At 47.4% G+C, this 23,017-nt stretch overlaps 2 protein-coding genes across 7 annotated transcripts in view; one reads left to right on the top strand and one right to left on the bottom strand.

The window, feature by feature from the left end:
- Window positions 1–2,461: 2,461 nt before the first annotated feature.
- Window positions 2,462–9,208, top strand: fzd3a (frizzled class receptor 3a; the record flags this gene model as incomplete). Of its 3 annotated transcripts, none has more annotated exons than XM_079180044.1 (7): window positions 2,462–2,658; window positions 3,611–4,073; window positions 4,172–4,471; window positions 4,690–4,941; window positions 7,423–7,571; window positions 8,421–8,867; window positions 8,962–9,208. In XM_079180044.1, the coding sequence occupies exons 1-7, from the start codon at window positions 2,474–2,476 to the stop codon at window positions 9,206–9,208; spliced, it is 2,043 nt and encodes a 680-aa protein (XP_079036170.1). In that variant the 5' UTR covers window positions 2,462–2,473. The 3 variants fall into 3 exon arrangements, with proteins under 3 accessions (XP_079036170.1, XP_079036171.1, XP_079036172.1); XM_079180045.1 differs by having other exon boundaries at window positions 8,610–8,867; window positions 8,926–9,208; XM_079180046.1 differs by having other exon boundaries at window positions 8,610–8,867.
- Window positions 9,209–11,208: 2,000 nt separating this feature from the next.
- cdc42bpab (CDC42 binding protein kinase alpha (DMPK-like) b) overlaps window positions 11,209–23,017 on the bottom strand; it is a 75,255-nt gene continuing 63,446 nt past the window's right edge. For 2 of the 4 annotated variants that reach the window (XM_079180052.1, XM_079180050.1), the window contains 17 exons: window positions 22,448–22,531; window positions 22,214–22,319; window positions 21,794–21,930; window positions 21,355–21,494; window positions 20,539–20,620; window positions 20,200–20,419; window positions 19,862–19,924; window positions 19,414–19,667; window positions 19,177–19,301; window positions 18,692–18,906; window positions 18,508–18,605; window positions 17,708–17,792; window positions 17,288–17,411; window positions 16,750–16,867; window positions 16,084–16,201; window positions 15,806–15,963; window positions 11,209–13,643 (listed from right to left, as the gene is read on the bottom strand). In XM_079180052.1, the coding sequence (XP_079036178.1) occupies window positions 13,512–13,643; window positions 15,806–15,963; window positions 16,084–16,201; window positions 16,750–16,867; window positions 17,288–17,411; window positions 17,708–17,792; window positions 18,508–18,605; window positions 18,692–18,906; window positions 19,177–19,301; window positions 19,414–19,667; window positions 19,862–19,924; window positions 20,200–20,419; window positions 20,539–20,620; window positions 21,355–21,494; window positions 21,794–21,930; window positions 22,214–22,319; window positions 22,448–22,531 (2,259 nt within the window). In that variant the 3' untranslated portion in view covers window positions 11,209–13,511. The remainder of the gene's footprint in view (window positions 13,644–15,805; window positions 15,964–16,083; window positions 16,202–16,749; window positions 16,868–17,287; window positions 17,412–17,707; window positions 17,793–18,507; window positions 18,606–18,691; window positions 18,907–19,176; window positions 19,302–19,413; window positions 19,668–19,861; window positions 19,925–20,199; window positions 20,420–20,538; window positions 20,621–21,354; window positions 21,495–21,793; window positions 21,931–22,213; window positions 22,320–22,447; window positions 22,532–23,017) is intronic. The other 2 variants (XM_079180051.1, XM_079180053.1) reach the window with 2 other exon arrangements.

Here is a 23,017-nt window from a genome sequence, read left to right on the forward strand (position 1 = left end):
TGTAGTGCAGTGTAGACTAGTGCAGTGTAGTACAGTGTAGTGCAGTGTAGACTAGTGCAGTGTAGTGCAGTGTAGTGCAGTGTAGTGTAGTGCAGTGTAGACTAGTGCAGTGCAGTGCAGTGTAGTGTAGTGCGGTGTAGTGCAGTGTAGTACAGTGTAGTGCAGTGTAGTGTAGTGCAGTGTAGTGCAGTGTAGTGCAGTGTAGTACAGTGTAGTGCAGTGCATTGTGTTCTATGGAGCACATCGATAGCCTGCGGGAGTCAAAGCGGAGTGGAGGAGCGAAGATGCAAGCTCACTTTAGCTGCATTAGATCATGTTTGAGTGGCCAACCGGCGCTGATGGGGCACCTCCGCTGAGTCCTCGACGTCACAGGAGGCACAGTAGCACCCAGCACTGACGGGGGGGGCTTCCTTTCTCTCTGTTTGACCCTGACTAGCTGTAATGTGATAATCTCAAGATATCATTGTGAATGGTGTCTCTTTTAAGAATTCCATGAAGTCATTTTAATGCGTTTCTCTGTTAGCACTGAATGCGTCGTCTCGCTGGAGAAGTGATATGAACAGAAGCTGTGTGGATGTGAAAGCTTTGTGCTGTAAGGGCCTAACACCCATTCTAACCCTTTTTACATGAAGACATCCCATGTGGGTGGCAGGAAAACATGCTGATGTGCATGTTTTATCATCATTTTCATCATTGCAGATTGCAGTTAAGGTGGCGAACAATCGAGAAGAGCAGAGCAAAAGTCTCTGAAATGATTTATTTCTGCACTGTGAGCTAAAATGTTCAGGACATTTCTAAAGCTAAGTGCTGTGTGAAATGGATTAAAGGGATGAACTGTGTTTCCAAATATCCATGTTCAGCCTAAATGACCAGTTGTATAACAGCAGCTTCCAATTCTCATTTCATGTTTACGTTGCTTTATAATCCCATTTTGGGATTTATTGCTGTATGTGGCTGAGATGTGTTTTTTATGCTTAAGGACCCAGATGGGTCAGAACAGAACAGAACTATAAACCACTGTGTGTAATCTGCAACCCCAGCTGCTCCTCCTCTGACTCTGTCAGTGTAGCAGCTTTTAGATGTGTCCGTAGTCCCGTAGTTTATCTCTGAGGGTGCTTTCACACAGATCAACCGCATGTTATGAAGAATGAGTAACCGGTACAGACAGCACTGCACAGAGGACGCTCTGCAGTAATGATTCTGGGCTTTTTGACCGTGGCATCACCTTCACACACTTGTTCACTGACTAAATGAAGTAACTCAGTACACAGAGTCAAGCAGAGCAGTTCTGACGTGCATACATGTTGATTTGTATAAATGGCTTCATACAGATCAATTATCAGATTGATTCCTGAACAGATTTCACGATCAGAAGATAGATTTATTAGTAGTTTAGCTTTTGAAATGATGCTCAAACACATCTCATAAACCTCTGGGACAAAGGAACCACACCAGAGTCCGGTGGGAGGCAGACCGACCCACCTTTTCAGGCGATCTCGGTTCTGGTTGTTTGGTGCGCACCAGGGTCCACGGACCCCAGTTAGTCTGAACCAGACCAAAGCTCTGTGAAAGTTCACATATTCCCAACATTCTTCCTTCAACAGACATCCGTTAACGGTGTTTCTACCACAGAGACATGTCCTCGTTAATATCCACCCACCTAACAAACACTGAGACACTCCCCCCTCCCCTCCCCTCCCCTCCCCCTGCTTGTCCCTCTGTCTTTAAATGTTGGGGGATGGCGGGTAGCATTAGTCTGACTGGCTTGGGTGTGGCTGGAGGCTTGTCTGTGTCACACACCAGCACTGAGGTGTTCATGCACACAGACACATGTAACCATGCGCTCTTGGACGTGTGGGTTGGTGTATGCTTTCCCACTCACCGACACACTCTGTGCATTTGCATGTTAACAACTTGCCCCACAGATGCTTCCTGCACTCCCGCCTCTTGGCTCCGTTTATATGCGAGAGGCCATTATGTTGCCGGTACGTGGGTGTGTTAGCATGAGAATAATATACTTCCGTCAGTCCTTTGGCTTATGTGTGTGTGTGTGAGAGTGTATGCGCGTTGCCGTAGTGTGTCAGTCAGCCACAGCGTGGTCCTCCCTGTAACACAAAGGTCCTGTCAGCGTGTGTGAGAGAGGTGGGGGGGGCCAGCTTGTTGTGCTCCTCCTGTCTGAAGGTTGGAGGGAAGGATGAGAGGGGATGGGGGGGTAATATCATGGGGTGGAGGGGATTATTAGGAAAGAGGCCAGAGTTGTTTTTGTGGGCTCATCTCCAGAAAGTGTCGGAGTCATGCTCCACTGATCTCTTTGTGCCTCTCTCTGGCCCTCGTTGTGAAGCTGGGGCCACACTCCGGCTGCGTTGTCTTCCTAAACTGTGTCAAATAAAAGAGTTTTATTCTTGAGTGCTGTTGTTTTTATTTACACTTGCATTGCTTTCCCCTCCGTCTCCACCTGCAGCCGTTCCATCCCATGGTGAACCTCCAGTGCTCTCCGGAGCTCCGGATGTTCCTGTGTGCGCTCTACGCTCCGGTGTGCACCGAGTACGGGCGGATGACTCTGCCCTGTCGCCGCCTCTGCCTGCAGGCCAAGAGCGACTGCTACAAACTCATGGACATGTTTGGTGTCAGCTGGCCGCAGGAAATGGACTGCAACAGGTTGGTACAACAGCAGTGATTCTTCTCCCCTGGGCTAATCTCAGCGGCATCAGATTTCTTTTGTGAGGAGTCCAGCGAGTGTGTGAAGAGTAACATATCTGAACCACAGTACTGAAGAGGCTTCGAGGAATACCATGGTTTCCAGAAACTGTTGATCTGATTTTGAGAACTGGCTACTAAACACTTCGACTTAATTCAAACTCTGTTTGAAGCCCAGAGGGTAAACCAGATAGTCATCAAATGACACACATCAGTAGCAACACATCACATGGACTGGTCCAACACAGGACTGCAATGCCAAAAACAACATTGCATTCACACATCGTCACAAAGGAGAAGAGATGACTTATAGAAATATTATGAAGGAATTGAGCAAGTAAGCATTTTACAAGAGTTCTATATTTCCTGTTAACCCATAGGCACCTGGCTGATACACACACACACACACACACACACACACACACACACACACACACACACTAACCCATAAAGGACCAACCAAGAAGGTTGCAAGTGTGAATACCAAAGGGGAGGGAGACTCAGTGGGTCATTTTAAGATTTCACACATGGTTTGAAAGAATGACTCAAAAACAATCTGCTGAGGAAGGATCTGACCAGAAGTGAGGTTGAAAAGGTTATTTCACTTTGATAAAGCTTTGCATTAGAGAGCTGGTCCAGGACGCTGGTGATGCAAAGACATCCTCCATCTCTCTCACCTCAATTACTGTCAGCTTCCTACTATGTGCCATCATAGGGATACAAACACCTGAGAATAATATAACGCAGTGATAATAGTGATCATTTTTCCTGCACTTCTGTGAGCGCTAATCACCAGTTGTCATAGAAAATGTATTCATCAATCTTAAGAAGCTATGAGAGGCTTTTGAAACTGGTTGGCAGTGATCTGAACAGTGAACTATCCCTGAGATCATCCCGTCTCATCTCCTCTCAGGTTCCCAGACTGTGACGAGTCCTACCCCCGTCCCGTGGACCTGCTGTCCGGCTCGGACACGACTGAATCCCCCATCTCCGTCCAGCGGGACTACGGCTTCTGGTGTCCGAGAGAACTGAAAATCGAGCCCGAGCTCGGTTACTCCTTCATGGGGGTCCGCGACTGCTCGCCCCCCTGCTCCAACATGTACTTCACGCGGGAGGAGCTGACGTTCGCCCGCTACGTCATCGGGGTGGTGTCCATCGTCTGTCTGTCCGCCACCCTCTTCACCTTTCTGACTTTCCTCATCGACGTGTCGCGCTTCCGCTACCCGGAGCGTCCGATCATATTCTACGCCGTGTGCTACATGATGGTGTCCCTGGTGTTCTTCCTTGGGTTTCTGTTGGAGGACAAAGTTTCCTGTAACGCAGCGAGTCCCGGGAGGTTTAGGGCTTCAACAGTGACCCAAGGCTCCCATAATAAGGTAAAGAAACATATTTTCCTGACTGTATTTTATTCGGTTTGTCTCCTGCCTAGATATTGATATCGATCCTCCACCTGTACATTCTCTCTCTGTCCCAGGCCTGCACCCTCCTCTTCATGGTGCTGTACTTCTTCACCATGGCCGGCAGTGTCTGGTGGGTCATTCTGACCATCACCTGGTTCCTGGCGGCTGTTCCCAAGTGGGGCAGTGAGGCAATAGAGAAGAAGGCCCTCCTGTTCCACGCCTGTGCCTGGGGCATCCCCGGCGTCCTCACCGTCACCCTGCTCGCCATGAACAAGATCGAGGGAGACAGCGTCAGCGGGGTGTGCTTTGTGGGGCTGTACAACCTGACGGCCCTGCGCTGGTTCCTGCTGGCTCCGCTGGGATTGGACGTAGTGGTGAGGAAGAGTAGAACAAGAGATATCTTGAAAGATGGTTTAATTGTGATGCCTCACCTTGATGGGAGCAGAGAGATAATGAGCGTGTCATGTATGAAAAGTATTCCTGAGAAGTGAAAGCATAGCATTCAGTGCTAACAGATGCAGCCGGTCAACGCTGATCTGGTTTACAAGATCACTGAACACCATGAACCCATCCCTCTGTCCCATCCTCCCAGGTTGGTGTGGCGCTGCTGCTGGCAGGCATAGCAGCACTGAACCGAGTCCGCATGGAGATTCCACTGGAGAAGGAGAACCAGGAGAAACTGGTGAAGTTCATGATCCGCATCGCCGTGTTCTCCGTGCTCTACCTGGTCCCTCTGCTGGCCGTCCTGGCCTGCTACCTTTACGAGAACAGCCACCGGGCCATCTGGGAGACCACCTGGGTCCAGGAGAAGTGCAGAGATTACCACATCCCCTGTCCCTACCAGGTAATGTCCATAACTCTGTCAGGGCTCCCACAAGTCCAGGAAAACCTGGAGAACACCTGGTTGACCCACTTTCTAGTCATGGAAAACATTTTCCAATGAACTACTAGTCTATTAGAGCTCAAAAGAGACGGCATTGCCGTTATGTTTAGGATCACATTAACGTTAAAGTGTAGTTTATGGAACAGAGTATTTTGAGTAGACTTAAGAAGAAGTGCAGAAATCATTAACACATTGCAGGTTATACTGGTTATGACTCCTAATCCCCTAAATGATTCGGTAGCTCCACGTGGAGGAGGAGGGCACAAAACAAAGAGTGTTTTACCTGCTAGTTGAAGATATGTACTTTTAGTTTCTAATGTCTAACACCATATGGTCATTACACTTATTACACATGCAAACAGTATATGTCATTATTGCAATATAACATTTAGCTGTTGCTGAAATATCCCATAATCCCACTCACTTCAGTTTTATAGACCTACGTATAGTCCCTTGGAGGTGCTGAGATACCGGCGCATTTGTTCATAGACGTCTGTCACAGTGTGCACAGATGTTTGTGCACATTAAATGTACAACTGGGACTTTTGCAAGGAAGCTAGAAGACAGAGCAGGAGCGAACAGCTGGGAGGAGGCTGACAACTGCCAGATGTGTTTGCACACAGAGACATTAGAGAGCAGGATGCTCAGTGAGTGTGTGTGTCCCCGATATGACCAAACACTGTGCATTTAAACACACACACACACCGTCATATATGAAACAAACGAGTGCGTGTCCTCCGTAGCTTGCTTCACAGAGCTGCTACAGCCTGCAGCATCAGTACACACACACACACACACACACACACACTCCATCTGATAGAGCTGTTAATAATTGAAACGGTGCTCTCTCTCTCCCAGGTATCACCTCCCATGTGAGCGTGCCTTAGCACATCCGCTTTCTCCACTGCATGCTCAAAGTGGATAGTGATTGTGAGAGAGCAGGGAGGGAGAGTTCCAGGTGTGCAGACTACTCGGTGTGTGTGTTCAGTATTGTGCTGCAGTAATAGTCTCTCTCTGCACTGGTATTTATTTTCACTTGATCTGGGTCTCAGTCAGAGACTCCTGTGTACTTCCTGTAAAATAGGCAGTGACGTTCGCTTCCGTGTCTTTGCACCACTAGACGCTCACTAGAACTCATTTGATGTGTAGAAATGAGCTGTGGGCAGAGATGCATGAGCATTGTGTAAGATCAGAGTGGTGCTCTTAATCTGTCACGTAAACACTGCATTGTGTGTGTGTAGTGCAGTAATCCTCTGTGTGTGTGTGTGTGTGTGCGTGTATGTTTCTGCTGGAGAGGACGGGTCAGTGGGGTCAAACTGCACCACGTACAGACTGTAGTTACAGCAGATCTGAGCACAGTTCTCCTCATACACCATACATCAGTGCACTGTGGAGATGCCTCTAGGTGCAAAATCACAACATAGTTTCCAGCCCTCCCCCAACCCTGCTCTGTTCATATGACAGTACGCGCACGCGCACACACACACACACACACACACACACACACACACACACACACACACACACACACACACACATACACACACACACACACACACACACACACACACACACACACACACACACGTCAGTAACGTGCATCAGTAGATAGTAGATAGACTCAAAGTGCCTCACTATATTTATCTTAAAAGCCTTCCCTGAGGCTCAGACCTCCACTCTGCTGAACACACACACACATACACACACACACACACACACTGGTGATGGACTGAAGCCACACAGGAACAGCAGACATTGGAGCCCTGAGCTCCTGTGTAGCAGCAGCAGAAGGTAGTCCGTACTGTCTGTAATGAGGACGTTGGTTGTAGTCTCTCATCTCTCTGCTGTAATGAGTGTGGAGCGCTGGGCCTCAGGGCCCACTCATAATGAGACCACTATGACTCCGTCTGTGTGGGACTGCGTGATAGTGAGCACATAATGAGACGGGAAGAGAGGAGGAGATCCTGATTCTGGGCTTCAGTGCAGGCCAGCTGGCAGAAGGCAGCGGTGTGGTGACTCGGCACGGCGTCGTTACGTCTTCTATACTGGAGATGAAAGACTTCACAGTAGAGTAGAACAGCATTTACACTGTTAGTACATTCAGTGCCTTGTTATTAGAGTTGCATCCACACTGACCTACAGTTACTTCAATCCTACATCTCCACAAATATGATCTGCACTATACAGACTTTAATATTTATGAAGTGAACATAAACATAAAACCTGTTAAATGTTAACCTGCACTGGTAAATACCGTAGAATGACCATGAAAGAGAAGAGAAAAGACAATAAACACGTAGGAAGCAGCAGGAAGATACTATTAGCACTGTTAGTTATCAGCTGTTAGAGCGATATGTATGTCAGTGATGGTACAGAACACACACACACACACTGTACATTCCAGAGAATAAGCACAGCCCTGTGCATGTCTGTGTCCTGTAGGTGGAGCGCACCAGCCGTCCTGACCTGGCCTTGTTCCTGATCAAGTACGTGATGATGCTGATCGTGGGCATCCCCTCTGTGTTCTGGGTGGGCAGTAAGAAGACCTGCTTCGAGTGGGCCAGCTTCTTCCACGGCAAGAGACGCAAAGAGTACGTACTGAATGCACACTGATGTTCATTAAGCTGTACACATGGCTTTAGATATATAGAGATATATATCTCTATATATCTCTATATATCAGTAGAAGTGGCAAACTAAACAACTTGCAGTATGTTTAACTTGAGCGTTCCATCTCTTCGTAGTGATAATAGAATAATAATAAAGATCAGTGGATTCTTAATCTCATTTATTCTAACATAATACCTTCATGCAGATTCAGCTCACATATTGTGGGAATGAGGAATTATTATACAGCAAGACAAAAAGAAAAAACACAACAAAATAATTCAATATATATGATTTGACTTTTCTCACTTTTTTAGAATGAAGTCTTTATGACATTTTGAGATACTATACTCTTTTTGTTATACTATGGATTTTTAATGCCTTTTTCAAACATAGTATACTATAACGTTTTGATGACATTTTAAGACATATTATATACTTTATTCAACAGCAGCACATTACGTTTGCTCACCGTTATTTACCGTAGGTAATAACGTGTCTATGGATGAGTACCTCATACAGTAATATGAGGAGATATGGGACAACGTGCACTGATGCTGCGCTCTCATACTGAGCTCAAACACTGTCCTGTACTTGAAGCTGGTTGTCTAGTGACAGTCAGTGTGTATACATGTGTGTACATGTACACACATCTACATACATCTATGTACACATGTATGTAGATGTGTGTACATGTACATAGATGTGTGTAGATGTGTGTAGATGTACATAGACGTGTGTAGATGTGTGTAGATGTGTGTAGATGTGTGTACATGGCTTGGTGTTGAACACTGGCCCTTCTCTGCGCTCACTCCCCTCCCCTCCAAACTCAGAGCATTAACCTCCTCTCCCACCGCCTGCTCCACCCACTCCTCCATTCTCTTCTACCACCCCCACCACCCCACCACCTTCCCCCTGTCCCTCCCCACCCTGTTGCGTCTCTCCCTGCCCTCCCTTCCTCCACTCCCCTCCTCCTCCTCTTGCTCCACTCCCTCCCTGCCCTCCTCCTTCACCTGCTGCAGCGGGATGGTCAACGAGAGCAGACAGGTGCTCCAGGAGCCCGACTTCGCCCAGCTGCTGCTCAGGGACCCCAACGCGCCCATCGTGAGGAAGTCCCGAGGCACGTCCACCCAGGGGACCTCCACCCACGCCTCGTCCACCCACCTGGCCATGTTGGATGAACCGCCCAGCGCCAGCACCAGCCGGGCCGGCTCGGTCCGCAGCGCACGCTCCAAGATGAGCAGCTACCACGGCAGCCTGCAGCGCCCCCGAGATGACAGGTGGGTCTCATATCCTTCAGAGGTGGTTTGTGTCTGTCCTGCATTCGTCCACAGAGAGCCCGGCTCCTGATGCTGCTGTTTGTCTTTGTCCCAGATATACGGCCTCCAGTTTCCGGGCCACAGACGACCGGCTGCCCTACGGAAGCATGTCTCGCCTCAACGACCAACTGCAGTCCAGACACTGCAGCACCAACCTATCACGGCACGGCTCCACCCAACGACTGGAGAGCCAATCACGGCACAGCAGCATCAGGGACCTCACCAGCACCACCCAAGCCGTCCTCGGTGTCCCTGGAAACGGGATTCACAGAGTCCTGGAGGAGGACGGAGCCACAGCCTGAAGAGGATCCGAGATGCTTCTGAAGATGTGACTGGAAGGGAGAGCGAAAGAGGACTTGCTTTTTCTAGAAAATTAAAGAATGCGTGAGAATCCACAGTAAGCTTGACAGAATGCAGAGGAGCAACCACTGTGGAGTCCTCTCCTGTTGAATTTGGGAGCTCAGCGCTGAGGCAGTTTACTGACGACGTTAGCTAGAACAGGGCTCCATCCAGCCCAAGCAAGAGGACTGAGTGTGGATCGATGCCTTAAAATGTCCTCTCAGCTTTACTCAACCCACTAGCTGATCCCAAAAACTGAAGTTCACAACGATCCTATGGTCCCGATGACGACCTGTGGATAACCAACACTGGAAAATGACTGTTGGACCTACTTTACTGAGCAGTCGATCAACACTGGACTGTTTGTGACTTGTACTGTACTTGTTTGTATAAAGGGACTGAGTGATGGTTAGACACTGTGCTTGTTAGCACTCGGGGGGGTGTGTTCTTTTTTTCAACATTTACTGGCTACATTTGAAATGTTTTGCCGTCTCCACTCTTTTTTTTTGTTTTAAATAAGATTCTGGGAACTTAACCTGCTGAAAACGTATTTATAAAGGCAATTTATTCACACCTGATATGAAACTCCACATGAGGGGCAACACAGTTTAGAGAACAACCTCTGGGAAGCTCTCTCTACAGATGCTGTATATGACTCCTGAACTTTACTGTAAAGCATAGTCTCATTTAGAAAAAATGTTTTTTTACATATTGAGGTATTTCATTGCTTTGTTGTGATGTAATAAGAGGAAAAATGTTTGTTTGTCACAATGCAAGGGCTAAAATACAGGAAAAGCTGAATCCAAACTCCTGCCTTATGACTGAACGCTGAGCAGATTCTACTGACGGCATGATGAGCCACCAAGTCAGTGGAAAGAAGAGTCAAAGGCTTCTACTTCAGAATTTGCCTGTTAGGCGCTGAACAGCTGGTGTTTCTGTTGCTGTCTAGCTAGCAGCTAACACAGTGGGTACGATGTCTGTTCAGTGGTTTAGCTTTGTGTGAACACACCTTCACAGTTTGAATAGATAGAGCGCCCGTACATTAGAATCAGTAGTTTGTCCCGTTTCAAATGTGACCTTACTTGTATGGCTACTGTCAAATGTTAGACCGACATTTCCTCTAGTGGCAAAACTTGTATAGATGTAAAAAGGGAACTGTTGTAATAAAGTTTTTGTAAAGAACGGACAGAGAGACATTCATCAGGAGTAATGACCACACAGCGACACACTGGATGTATTTGTAACAGCCCTCCGCTTTATTGAAATACATCGGAGTCAGGTTAATATGAGTTCTCCACATAAGTGTGGCAGCCAGTTCCATACATTATTTTTTTGTTTTGACCTTACACCTTAAATATTTTTTTTTTTGTGCAAAAAAGAATCTACATCACCTGTAGTGGGTTATCCTCAGTAAAACGCCCAAACCGTTCAAAAAGGAGCAAGTCCAAGTAAAACAAACCGAAAAACAAAATGATTACATCTATAACATGCAAAACTGTACAAATTATTACAAAGCAATCCTAGAAAAAAACAAAGTGTAATATGATATGAAAGAGCAAAATAATATAGAAGGTACTGTAGATAAGACCTCACTGAAATGCAAAGGCGTTTGAATTATTTATTTTGTATTATTTTCTTCTTCTTAAATGTTACCACGGTGGCACCTCAGCCATAAGTCACCTTCTTCTTCTTCTTCTTCTCTCTTCCTGTCCTCTCCACCGGGTCACATCTACTGCTCACTACAGCCAGACTCATCTCTCTCTCTCTCTCTCTCTCATCCATCCATCAAACACTCATTTTCATCGAAATGAAAAGAATTCATTGGTTCTGACATTTCCTGAGTTTCTCCTCCCCTCTCCTTAAACTGGCATGTCTAGGGTCAGTTTTTCTGTACAATAATGGCCAATAATAAAACACCTGGCTAAAACAGCCCCCCCCCCCGCCCATCTAATACATTCTACAGAAACTCCAGACTCACTAGCTTTACAAGAGGTGGTTGTTTGTTTGGAATAGAAGCAGCTGCGTCACACTGAGGTGTTCCAAACCTCCCGTCTCTCTGCTTAAAAAATGGAATACTTAAAAAAAAAAAGAAAAAAGAAATTGGAATGGGTTTTTTAGCACGGTGTTCAAAACCGGGGAATCGGCAGGAATGACCACCGATGAACTCGTTTCCCTTTCTAACAAACAAGAATAAAGTGGAGGGTTGTGACCCAGGAATCTGTACGGCACATGAAGCTCTCAGCCTGTTCCTAAAGAGTACAGATAAAACCACATTAGAACCACTTTGTAGTGAGTGTTCAATGTCGGGACACTTTTCAGCTCCGTGCTTATTGTTCCCTTACAGCTTTACCCCATTCTGCCCTCTGAGCGACTCAAGTCAAATGCTTCTTCTTCTATGGGTCTGTCAGCAGAGGTAAGTGGTTTTGGCTGTGAACGCCCCGCTCTCCTGCCAGGAGCTGCCACACCGTAAAATGCTCTTTCAGAGGCTTTTCCACGCTGCCAAAGAAAAGCCGCCTGGAGGGGGTTTAGAGATCCAGACAACAGGTAGCACTGAGGTTACTGTATCTGCGCTTTACCAAGACAAACGGTGCTAATTCTTAAGTGTTTACATTCTCATTTTAGTGTTCTCGTTAATCAAGAGCTCTTACAAATGTTGCTTTGTAGTGAACAGATCAACCAAAACTACAGAATATGCAAAGGCTGTGAGAAAGACTCAACAGTGTCAAAGTCTCCCTCTTTTTGGTTAAATCAAGCTCAGTGGAAGGACTGCTCTCCCCATCCAGGCACCACAGCGCGTTCACAACACACACTAACTGTTGATTAAATGATCAAAGCAGGACAAGGCATTGGCTGCATAAAAACACCACCTCAGTGTGTGTGTGTGTGTGTGTGTGTGTGTGAGATAGTTCACGTGTTCACTCTACAGTACGGGCAGCCGTGTCCATCCATACGGGAGGTTTCTTCACTCAAACACAAAGCGAGTGGGGAAAAAACAAAACTAACACACAATGCGTGTCGTACATACAATATAAAACAAACCAATCTAAAATCAATCGGTAAAAAAGAAAACTGGAAAGTGGTTTAAAATGGCCTTTTTGTGTGAATACAACCCCAAATCACTCAGAAGAAACAAAACATGGAAAATAAAAGTGAAAGGATTTAGTGTCTTTCCCGTGTAGTTCGCTTTAGTATTTTCCTTATCATATATTACTCTCTACTTTGAACCTATGTACATTATTGTGATGGAACCCGCGAGCTGTTCAGTTTGGTTGTACAGCAAAGTGGGACGTCAGCGCTACGATGGAGGACACGTCCAGGGGCGGCTGGATGATGTCACTCACACTGGACCAATGAGGGAGAGAGTAGCACAGAGGAGCTGTGGTGATGTCACGCTGCTTGTTGCTGATGGTCAAAATAAAAAAATATTATAAAGTCACTGCACTTAATATCATGAGCAAAAGAAATAACAAAAATCATTGCTTTCCTTTCTCTCTTTTTTTTTTTTTTACATTTTCAATTTTTGCAGCACCCAAAGAGAAAGCAAAGGAGGGAAGTGAGGAGGGGTTAAGCTCCACCCGTCTGATTCAGGCCATGAAGCAAACCTAGCTTTCCTCGTCTAAGATTGATAAATAAATTAAAATATTGTCCCCTAAAACCCAGAGGGTCCTATGTACAAGTACAAATCACGTTCTCTCCATAATAATCCTCTTCTCTTTTTGTTGCATCGTGAGGTTTTAGAGTCTAGAGTGAATCTCAACAGGGGCCAAGGATAGAGGGGCCAAGGATAGAGGGGCCAAGGACAGAGGGGCCAAGGACAGAGGGGCCAAGGACAGAGGGACGACGCTTCGCTTGGTAGCCGAACTGAGCCGAGACGGGAGCTTCTCTTTCCTGTATCATACGTTCTGAATCCACACATGAACACATGCACAGCTTCTCTCAAACACACACACACACACACACACACACACACACACACACACACACACACACACACTTGCACCCTCAAACATCAGCACCCACGTGTACACTACCACTCATATTTCAGAACGACGGACTCTCTCTCAGTGTCCTGGAAGTACGACGAGACAAACTGAGGTTGTAAAAGTGGGACGAATGTTCGTTGGGGGGTGCAGTTCTCTGGGCAGTGAGGGGGAGTATTCAGAGAGGATGCGAGAGGCGGAGGAGGGAGAGGAGGGTTATTTGGAGTCCTGTGCTGTCGGTCAGATCGGTGGGGTTGTTGGGGGGGTGGGGGGCGCTGACGGAGGCTCATGTGTCCCAGCCCATGCGGTCTGTGCTCTCCAGGGACAGGGACTTGGCCTTGTGTGGGGAGGCCGGACTGGGAGGGCTGCTGAAGGTGGAACTGTTGGAGGCCGTGGAGTGACGGGGCGAGTCCGAATCCTGGAGGAGGAGGAGAGGAATGGAGAGAGAGGTGAAGACAGAGGGTGAAAAGAGGTAAAAGTGCATAAATCAGATGATGAAAGCAGCAATTCTAACATAAACTACAGTCATTCTGTGTGTGTCAGTCCTCTAAAGTAACTGCTTCTGTGTGGACTTCTCTGGGGGATGAAGGCTCCCTGCTCTGCTCTATGTAAGCATGCAGACTCTTTCTCCCTGTTTAGGGGGGAGGACAGATGGAAAGGCAGATTGAATGTCATTGCACCCCCCCCCTCTCGTCTTCCACTACATTCCACATCATCAGCACATGAACAGCTCAATTGACCAGAAATGATCAGCTGAAGGAAAACAAACATGCAGGCAGGCCAGATGAGGGGGAGGGGGGGGGGGTAACCCTTCATACTGTACAGCACATACAGTACGACTTATGTGAGGACATTAAACCAGACAGGATGCCTGCCACTCCTTCCCTTTTACACAAATAGAGGACACGTGTGGTCCAGTATGTGCGTTCAGTGATCCTGTCCTCAGGTTCGGGGATTTACAAAGATCTCATGTGCTGTGTGAAGACGAGCGTCTCCCGTCTAAACCTGTTCACAAACACCAAAAAGCTCTACTGCCTCACCTCTACCATCGACAGCTGCAGCAACAACACACCGGAGCTATGAAGCGTCACGCGTTCACACACACACACACACACTGCAAAGTGGTATCAGCCATCTATTGCTCACAAGTCAAGGTAGATGGGCAGCTGTCTGTTCTATGTGTTCACTGCAGAGGATGCAGAGCTTGTGTATTGGGAGAAGCACTGCCCAGCTACATTTGTCTATGCGACACTGTGCAGCCTCCCCCCCATATGAACCAGTCAGTCATTGTCTTTTGAGCCAGAGATGCAATCTAATGAAATCAATCACTTTGATGTATTTTCCCTTCACAGAAAGATGAATGGAACCCTGAGCACACTCATTGTTGGGTATCCGTCTGGCCTAGTTGTGCTCTGAGCCGGACTGCTCGTGGTTAGAATCATGGGGCTGAGTGGAAGCAGACATGCTCTGTGATTGTGGGACGACGTGTTCAGCAGCAGCAGCGTATTCAAATCAGAAAAGGGACACATGACACAGGCCAGGCGAGGGCAGACTGATGCTCTGGTGAAACAGATGCTGCTGAGGTGACGGGGCTGAAATGGAGCAGCGAGAGCCGTGGCAGGGCGGAGGCTTGGCTAACATGTGACTACAGCTTCAAACGCACCTCGTGCTGATGTGTTTGTTTGACAGATACTGAAAATGACACAGTGTGTTCTTCGTGCTCGCCGTTGTGTGTTTGGGTGCAGTCGTGGCAGCAGTTGACATTACCTTCATCTTACTAAGCAGGGTCCTTAAAGCCCTTTTCAGATCGGGGGTCTTCTCCGACGGTGAGACTGCCTGCCACTGCAGAGGAGAGTTCAGAACTCAGCGCCCGGCCCACAGACAACATGCTGGGGTGGGAGAGGGGGAGGCGGAGGGGATGGGGGGGGCGAGGCACAGCTGAGTGGGATGGGGCAAAAATGGAGCTGACAGCGTCCAGGCTTATGGGCCATGAGGATGGGGGAAAGGGGGGGGGGGGGGGGGGCACGGGGAGGATGGCAGGCGGTCTGGGTGGATGGGAGGTAGAAGTTGCCGCAAGAGCTGATGTATTTACCGTTTGATCCATTTTATTTGTAAGGAAATGTATAAAACCGATGGTGCTATGTGAACATGAAGCGACATAGGGAGGATGATTGTAACGAAACGCCACCTCTGTCTGACTCCACTTACATCTCAGGTGTTAAAGATGGGTTCAGACTGTTAATCAGCAATAGTTCAATTCAGTCGTTTGAGGCAACAACTAGCCCGAGCTAAAGCAGGTACCATTGAGAGGCTATACAGGGGGAGGAGGGAGCTAACCGGTCAGAGAGGTGGATGAGGTGAGAGGCCTGCGCCCAGAGGCCGGGATGTTTGTGACGGATGGGACAGGGAGGAGTTCTTTCAATGGGGAACAATGGGATCGCTTCTTCAAACGCTAGATAACGTCTAGCTTCTACAATCATGATGTGCATTTGGATGACGGCCATCCGTAACAAACTCTCTTTAAAGACAGTGTTTCACATAGACTCTTGTGATGTGTACAGTGACGGTGTATTTACGGACCTCTCTGTCAAACTGGGAGAGTGGAGCGTCACCACAGTCCATGCCTCCGCCAGAGGACAGCGAGCTCTCAGAGGGAGAGGTCATGGTCTGCCGTTTGGATCCGTAGCTTCCTCCGGACAGCTCTCTGCGCAGGGCGCTGCCGTTCTGGGAGGACGAGCCTGGACGGAGAGGACGGACGGAAGAATTCTTGAGAAAAAAAAATTAATGCCGCGGGGGATGGAAGTTACTGAAGTGACTCTGGTTCTACGAGGAGCGACGGGGGTCCTGCGGTTACTCACGTATGCCCAGTCCGCTGCTGGCGCTCATGGAGCGGCCCGGCTCGCCGCGGTTCTTGGTGATGGAGGGGATGCTGACCGAACCGCTGAAACCCGCGCGGCTCTCCTGAACACGAACGTTCTGGTTTAAACACGCACAGAGCAAACACACACACACACACACACAACACAGAGTGCAGTGCAGGGGACAGGAGTGAGGAGCGTGGATGGACGACATGCTCTACAGCTGAACCGAAATGTGGCGCCGCGGGTGATTGACCACTGAGGTTTGAGCAGATAGGCACATGCATGGTCTCCGTTAACGCACAGCCAGTCAGGAGGAGCAGCATGAGAGGAAGATTGGAGGGGGAGGAGGTTCATCGTGTGACTCAACCAAGCTTTTCAGGTTGGTTCACTAAACAGGGAATCATTTGGAAACAGACTTTCTCTGCTCAATTGCTGACATGCTGCAGGGTGGTGGTGGCGGGGGGGGGGGTCTACAAAAGCCGGTCTACAAACACACACATTTCAAACAGTCCCAGTGTGTCTGTTTAGATATGTACCTCTATGTTTGTGTGCTCCAGTCTGCTAAAACAAGTCTTTAGGAACAATGTGTGTGCACCTGTATGTACTTATGCAAGTGTGTGTGTGTGTGTGTATGCATGTATATAAATATATGTGTGAGTGTACCATGGGCAAGTCTTTAAGGATCTGGATCCCGTCTCCTGGTCCCATGTGGGCCACGTGGTTGAAGTTGGTGGGGTTAGAGATCAGCTTGTTCCTCATCTCTGGATCTCGCAGCATCTCTCTGGAGACACAAACACAAACAAAAGATAAGTCGAGACACAGAGTTTATACTGCTGTCGAATATCTACAACATGTAATATTGGTTTTGGTTCCCCTGCATGCTCTTCAACGAGAAGGCAGCTGTACAAGCAAGTGTATGCGATGACATGTGTTTAAAATGATTAGTTTCTACTGCCAACGTTTGGTGCGATGCATTTTATTAGCTTTCCTCCAGTCTTACAACATAGTGATGATGAAATCAGTGGTGCCAGTGCTGTTACCAACTGGTTCATGGATATGCAATAAAAAGGTTATTAACTTCTACATGGCAACACAGGATGCACAAGAAGCTGAGGCTTAAACTGGTGATGGGATTGCAGCAGCAGAGACAAATCTCAGGTGATGCAGAGAGAGTATAAATCCTCATCCTGCAGGTACCGACCTCCTCTGCTGAAGCCGCTCTTCCTCCGGTACCCTGAAGGAGAAGCGTCTCTTGTTGTTCATGCTGCGCACCATCTGCTTCCTGCTGTTGTCTGACGTCTCCGGGACGACCAGCTCATCGCCCTCTGGAAGAGCGCAACAAAGCCGCAGGCATGTTTACGTGAACGACTACAGAGCGATGCAAATGTGCTTTGGTGATTTAGAGTGGCAAGTCAAACCTGCTGTTACTCAAGCTGCTTTTGTTGTACAGAACATGTTGTATAAGGAGCAGATGAAGGGTTAAACAGTGAGGAAACAAGGCCTGCAGCTACATCTGCTGCTGGAGCTAAAGACCCTCGACTTTACAATGGAATACATCTTTCAGTACAATTTACCGTCATCCTGGACATTTTTGTAGTTTTTAGCCGTGTGGTGTTCTTACCGGCCATCTTGTTTCTAAAGTAGATGAGCCGGACTGTTTCCAGTCCCAGCAGGTTCAGAGAGCCGTCAACGTTCAGGGGTCGCACCTGAAGGGCAAGTAGAGCAATCCATCACTAAGCAAAACTGATTTCTGATCAGTAATCACCGGTTTCACTCAGGAAATGTACTGTATCACAAATCTGAAGTAAAATCTGGAGTTATTTCATCTATCACTATGGCAGGGTGGCATCTGGTTGCTATGGTGACAGAGGCCAATAGGATTCATTCATCTAATTCACCAGGTGGAGCCAGAGACGCATCCAGGTGTCTAGAGGAATCAACACCATAGATAGACTACAGAAGAAGTGGACAAAGTCACCGTGACGTCAGGGGACCACAGTTTAGAGACAATGAGGTTTGCATTCGAGTCGTCACCATTTTGTGTTGTTGTAACCAGAAGTGATGCTTCTGTGGAGCTACAACCGAACGTTCAATAACCACACGCTGAATAAGAGATTTAGAGACGACCAATATCTAAAGCATCCCCTGCTTTATGGTCTATATGACTCTAAATGGACCATCATCTACTAAATGAACATCATGCTGTATTGAAGAAGACTTGAAACTAGAGATTGAGACCATAAATTCATGTTTACAATGTTTACTGAGGTAATAAATCAAGAGAGAAGTAGAGTCATTTTCTCATAGACTTCTATACAACCAGAGGAGTCGCCCCCTGGTGGCCATTAATACACCTCAGCGTTGCTTTCACTTGCTTTAGTCATGTCATATTCACAACAGAACACAGTCCACAGCACCGACCTTCTTGAGAGGGATGGTCTGGATCCACTCCATGGTGTTGACATCAAACACATCGACGGCGTTTTCGCTGTACACTGACAGGTAGGGGGCGTTGTAGCCTGGACAAAAGGAAAAGTCATTTTGTTCAGAAATCTGCCTCTTCATTTCATCACCATGTAAACTGAACATGATTGCCTGCACTCACAGGCAGAGTTGGGAACAGCTGGCCACATCAGCTCCTGCTGACGCGACCTGTGGCCCTGGGAGTCCACGTATACTCCGATGGCGCTGAAGCAAAGCAGCAGCTCCTTGCTGGAGATCTCCACAGCACAGAGGGCCTCCAGGTTCTGCTGGGGGATGAAGGCCAGGGTGTGGTCCTCGTGGTGGAGCAGGTTGACAGGGGACATGTCACCATGGACACTGTGGAGGTCATCAGAGTCAGATTCACTCAGATCATTTATACATATATAAGACATCAAATCATTTGGTCCAAGTCTTAAGCAACTCCCAAGTCTTTTTTTCAGTCCGTTCAAATCAAGTGGAGACCTTATTAAGTGAATCTGACTCTAGTCCACATCTCTGTCCAGTATTTCAGCAATGATGAGGAACAAACAAACCGTAACATATGGTAACAACCATTAACATAACGTCTCCACTGTATCTAGATCAGTCCGTGAACTGGTAGAGTACCTGTAGCGGGTGAAGCCAGACTGGTAGCCCACATAGAGACGCTCAGTGAGCAGACCCATCCACTGAACGGGCCCCGGGGCCTGCACCTCTCGTAGTCGACGGTGACGTCCTTTACTCTTATTCACCTGGAGGTTTTACAGCAGGAAGTGATATAAATTAGATAAACAAAAGCACTCAAGTTAGCAAGAAAGAAATGATTCATTCATTATTCAGAGGAGCCGGTCTGTGTTTTCTGACCTCGTAGCATATGATTTGTCTCTTCATGGCCACACACAGGCAGGTGAGCGAGCCGTTGCGGACGGGGCCGGAGACAATGGTCTGGCAGCCCTTCGTCTCAGCCAGCTTGTAGGACTCGGTCTCACGGCCGTCTAAGGCCTGCGTGGGGAAGAGACGGACGTGGCGGTTCCTGCCGGAGATGACCGCCAGCAGCTGCTCCTGGAGAATCAGGTCGATGTGGTGCACCTTCTTGTTGTCACCCACCCGGATTATTTCTGAGGACGGAGTGAATAAAGAAGTGAGGATGAAGGAGGGAGAGAGACGAAGCAGTGAAGATAAAAGAGGAACAGAAGCGGGCGGTTTTGGGAGTGACATGAACACACAGTAACACATTTACAACAGCAAGAGGGGGAGGGGGACACCACAAGTGAACAAGGACACAGAACAGATCCTTGAGAGTGGATCTTACCATCTTTGGTGACATGGATGACAAAAAGGCCTTCCTCGTTGCCCAGGGCGACACGCTCGTGATCTGAGGGCAAAGCAAATGAAGCAGGCGTCCGTTTCAGTGCCAGTACGGAGACAGAAAAGGTTCCAACCTGCTAGTTTCTATTTTCACAACACGATGAAAACCAAACAGGAAACTAATTGGTTCTCTGTGAAGAAAACAGCTCTACCTGGAACAACAACACCCGGCTGCAAATACACAAAGAAAGAGCGGTCTACTGTTGAGAATGTACATCTGGGATCCTGATCAGCAGGAACATATCATGTTTTCTTGTAGTACTGTGAGTGTTGAAGGCCCACCGATGATAGCAGCAGACTGTGTTGTCTTGATGAGCGGCAGGGTGCTGTCGTAAGCCTCCTTGGGGACGTAGACGAAGCGCTCCTTGAGCTTGTTCTTCTTGAGGATGCGGTGGAGCTCGTTGAGGAGGCCCACCCATTTGTTCCTCTCCTGATCGCTGTCGGCCAGGATCAGGATGGAGGGCTTGTGGTTGCTGGAGTGGGAGAGCTGGGACGCTGTCACCTGAGGAGAGAAGAGGTGAGAGGTCACATTACGTGTTGAATAGTATGTCAGAATTTCGTGGGATTCAGATCATTTGGAAACTTTTGGTTGCTAAAAACAAAACAATAAAGAAAACTTACTCTGAATATACAAGGGATATCTTTGCGGCTGGCGTGGATGACATCAGAGGCCAGGACAGAACTGACTGAAAACTCTTCATCCCTGGATGACAGGAATGAGATCAATGGTTAGACATCCAGGACCTAGAGCTGCCATGATTGGTCGAATGTTCTACAACCTCAGAATCCATCGGCCATCCATTTGATGACAATGAAAGCCTCTGGGGGCAATGGACAAGATTTCTGTGGTTCTGGTGAAGCCAGCAGTTATCCGCCGAACAATTTATTTCCCTTGCACTTGCACGATGAAGATGCGAAAATTATGTTTGAGTTGAGAGACGACCCGATTGTTTCATGTTTTCAATGCAGATAATGTTTTCAGATAAAATGCTAAATCATCATCAGTGCCCAGATTGCATTACGGCCAGTGCCACCGCCTCGTTAACTCTCCTCACAGACTGTTAACCTGCATTCAACCAAAGCACACTCAAACGTGATTGGTCAATACTACTCACACTACAAATGGACTGCAAACAGAAACCAGAACGCTTCCAAAACCAAAATCTTGTGTACAGATTCTGCATTCATATAAAGGTATGTTCATAGAGATTATTAATACATTAAATGATCTACAGAAAATGAATCCGCAACTATTTGATTATCTATCGAGTCATTTTTCTAGCAAAAATGGCAAACATCTTCTAGTTTCAGCTTCTGAAATGTGACTATTTGCTTTTTGTCTTTGTCACATTTATCAGCTAAACCAAACCACCGAACTATCTAGGACAGAATAGAGTATTCATTAATGACTAAGAAGAGTTTCCACACTTCTCCTACCTCATATCTATGACTTGGCTGACTACTACACTTGGTTGCGTGGCTTTTCCTTCTCCCAGTTCGTAGAGGAACAGTTTGAAGTCACACACCACAGCCATTGCTCTCTGCCAACCTTTCTTCACTCCTGTCGGTTTGGGCACCTAGGACAGACACAGAGACATGGGTGAGTGAAATAACTGGACCTACACCGAAGCTCGTAGCAAAAATACCTTCTACAGTGTTAGAAATGCAAAGGTGACAATTCAGATTGAATTCCCACTTGGGGCATCTGCACTCAAGTGTGAGCCGTCACGGTACTGTAAGACACCTCAAATCCAAGTGTAACCAAAAGCTACAGCTCGTGTTAACATTTGTGTGGATTTGGGAAGAAAGCAGGGAGGCTGAATGTTCAATCTTGAAGTAACTATTTGAAGGCATAGACAACCAGGGCCTGACTCACCCTGACGTGTCCTTCATACGCAGTACCAATACCCCTCTGAGGGTCGATACCCAGCGGGCCCTTGGTCTGGTCCTGGGGAACGGGACACACGGCCGGAGCCTTGTCCGCACAGGTTACATGGCAGGAGAAGTTACACACTGGACAAGGAGAGAGACGGAGACAAGAGGAGGACAAATGAGGTGTTTAACTGGTCATGTATCAGATTTTAAAATCAATGGAGAAAGGGCGAGCTAGCTTTGTAGTTTTAATCTTTAAATTGGGAATTAGTTGAACTTTAACATGAGAATAATATAAGCTGGAATCTTTGAGGCAATATATTATGCAGGTTTTGGGTGTGTTATAGAGATGTAATGGTGTCTACGGGTTAAATCGGAGTTGGCAGAACAGTTTAAATCCCAGTTTCCATATTCCTGTCCTTACCTTCACAGGTGCAGCCTTGACGTATGAGCCCCACCATGAGGGAAGTGCACTGGTTACACTTAGTGGGAGTGCTGAATGACTTCACCACAAACTGATGTGCTTTGGGCTGTGGAGTGCATGAAGAAATGAGCATGATCGAGCAAGAGAGACACAATCAGTGGTTATTAACAACACATGAAGTCTGTTGTGGCAAAGTTCACCAATGAAGTGTGAGCCTACAGAAGAATGTCTGACCTTGGGAGAGGAGCGTCCAATGCTGCCGTACCCTCCTGAGCGCATGGTGGGGGTCTGGACTGTGCGAGGAGGATGGTCTATCAACTGCACCATAGAACACACGAAAACACGCAGCAGTGAGATGCTTTACCACGGATGTGTTTGTGATCAATGTTTGGGTGACATTAAACGTGATTACTAGTCTTCTAGGCCAAAGCTTCCCGAGAAACAAAATGCTAGAACAAGACCTTCTGTGAAGTCGGAGCTAAGGATGGAGTTGACAAAGTTAGAGCTGGCAATAAATTCAACAAACGCAGTATTTCAAATTGATCGCCACGGTGCACAGAGTTGGAGATCAAAATTTCTCTTCAGTTTCCAACAGGCTCCTATTAGCAGAATATTAGCAATGATGCATATTCTCTGTTCACATCCATACAGTTCAACTAGCTTTAGGTTGACTCCATTAATACTTTTTAATTTGAGGAACTTGCAAGTCATATCTGCTCCTACAAGCACCACGAGTCCCAATTAGGACACTGGTATTGACTTGCAGCACCATAGTCACCAACAGTCTGAGAACAGACTGAAGTC

The sequence above is a fragment of the Pholis gunnellus genome (genome assembly GCF_910591455.1).
Source record: "Pholis gunnellus genome assembly, chromosome: 19".
Taxonomy (NCBI): domain Eukaryota; kingdom Metazoa; phylum Chordata; class Actinopteri; order Perciformes; family Pholidae; genus Pholis; species Pholis gunnellus.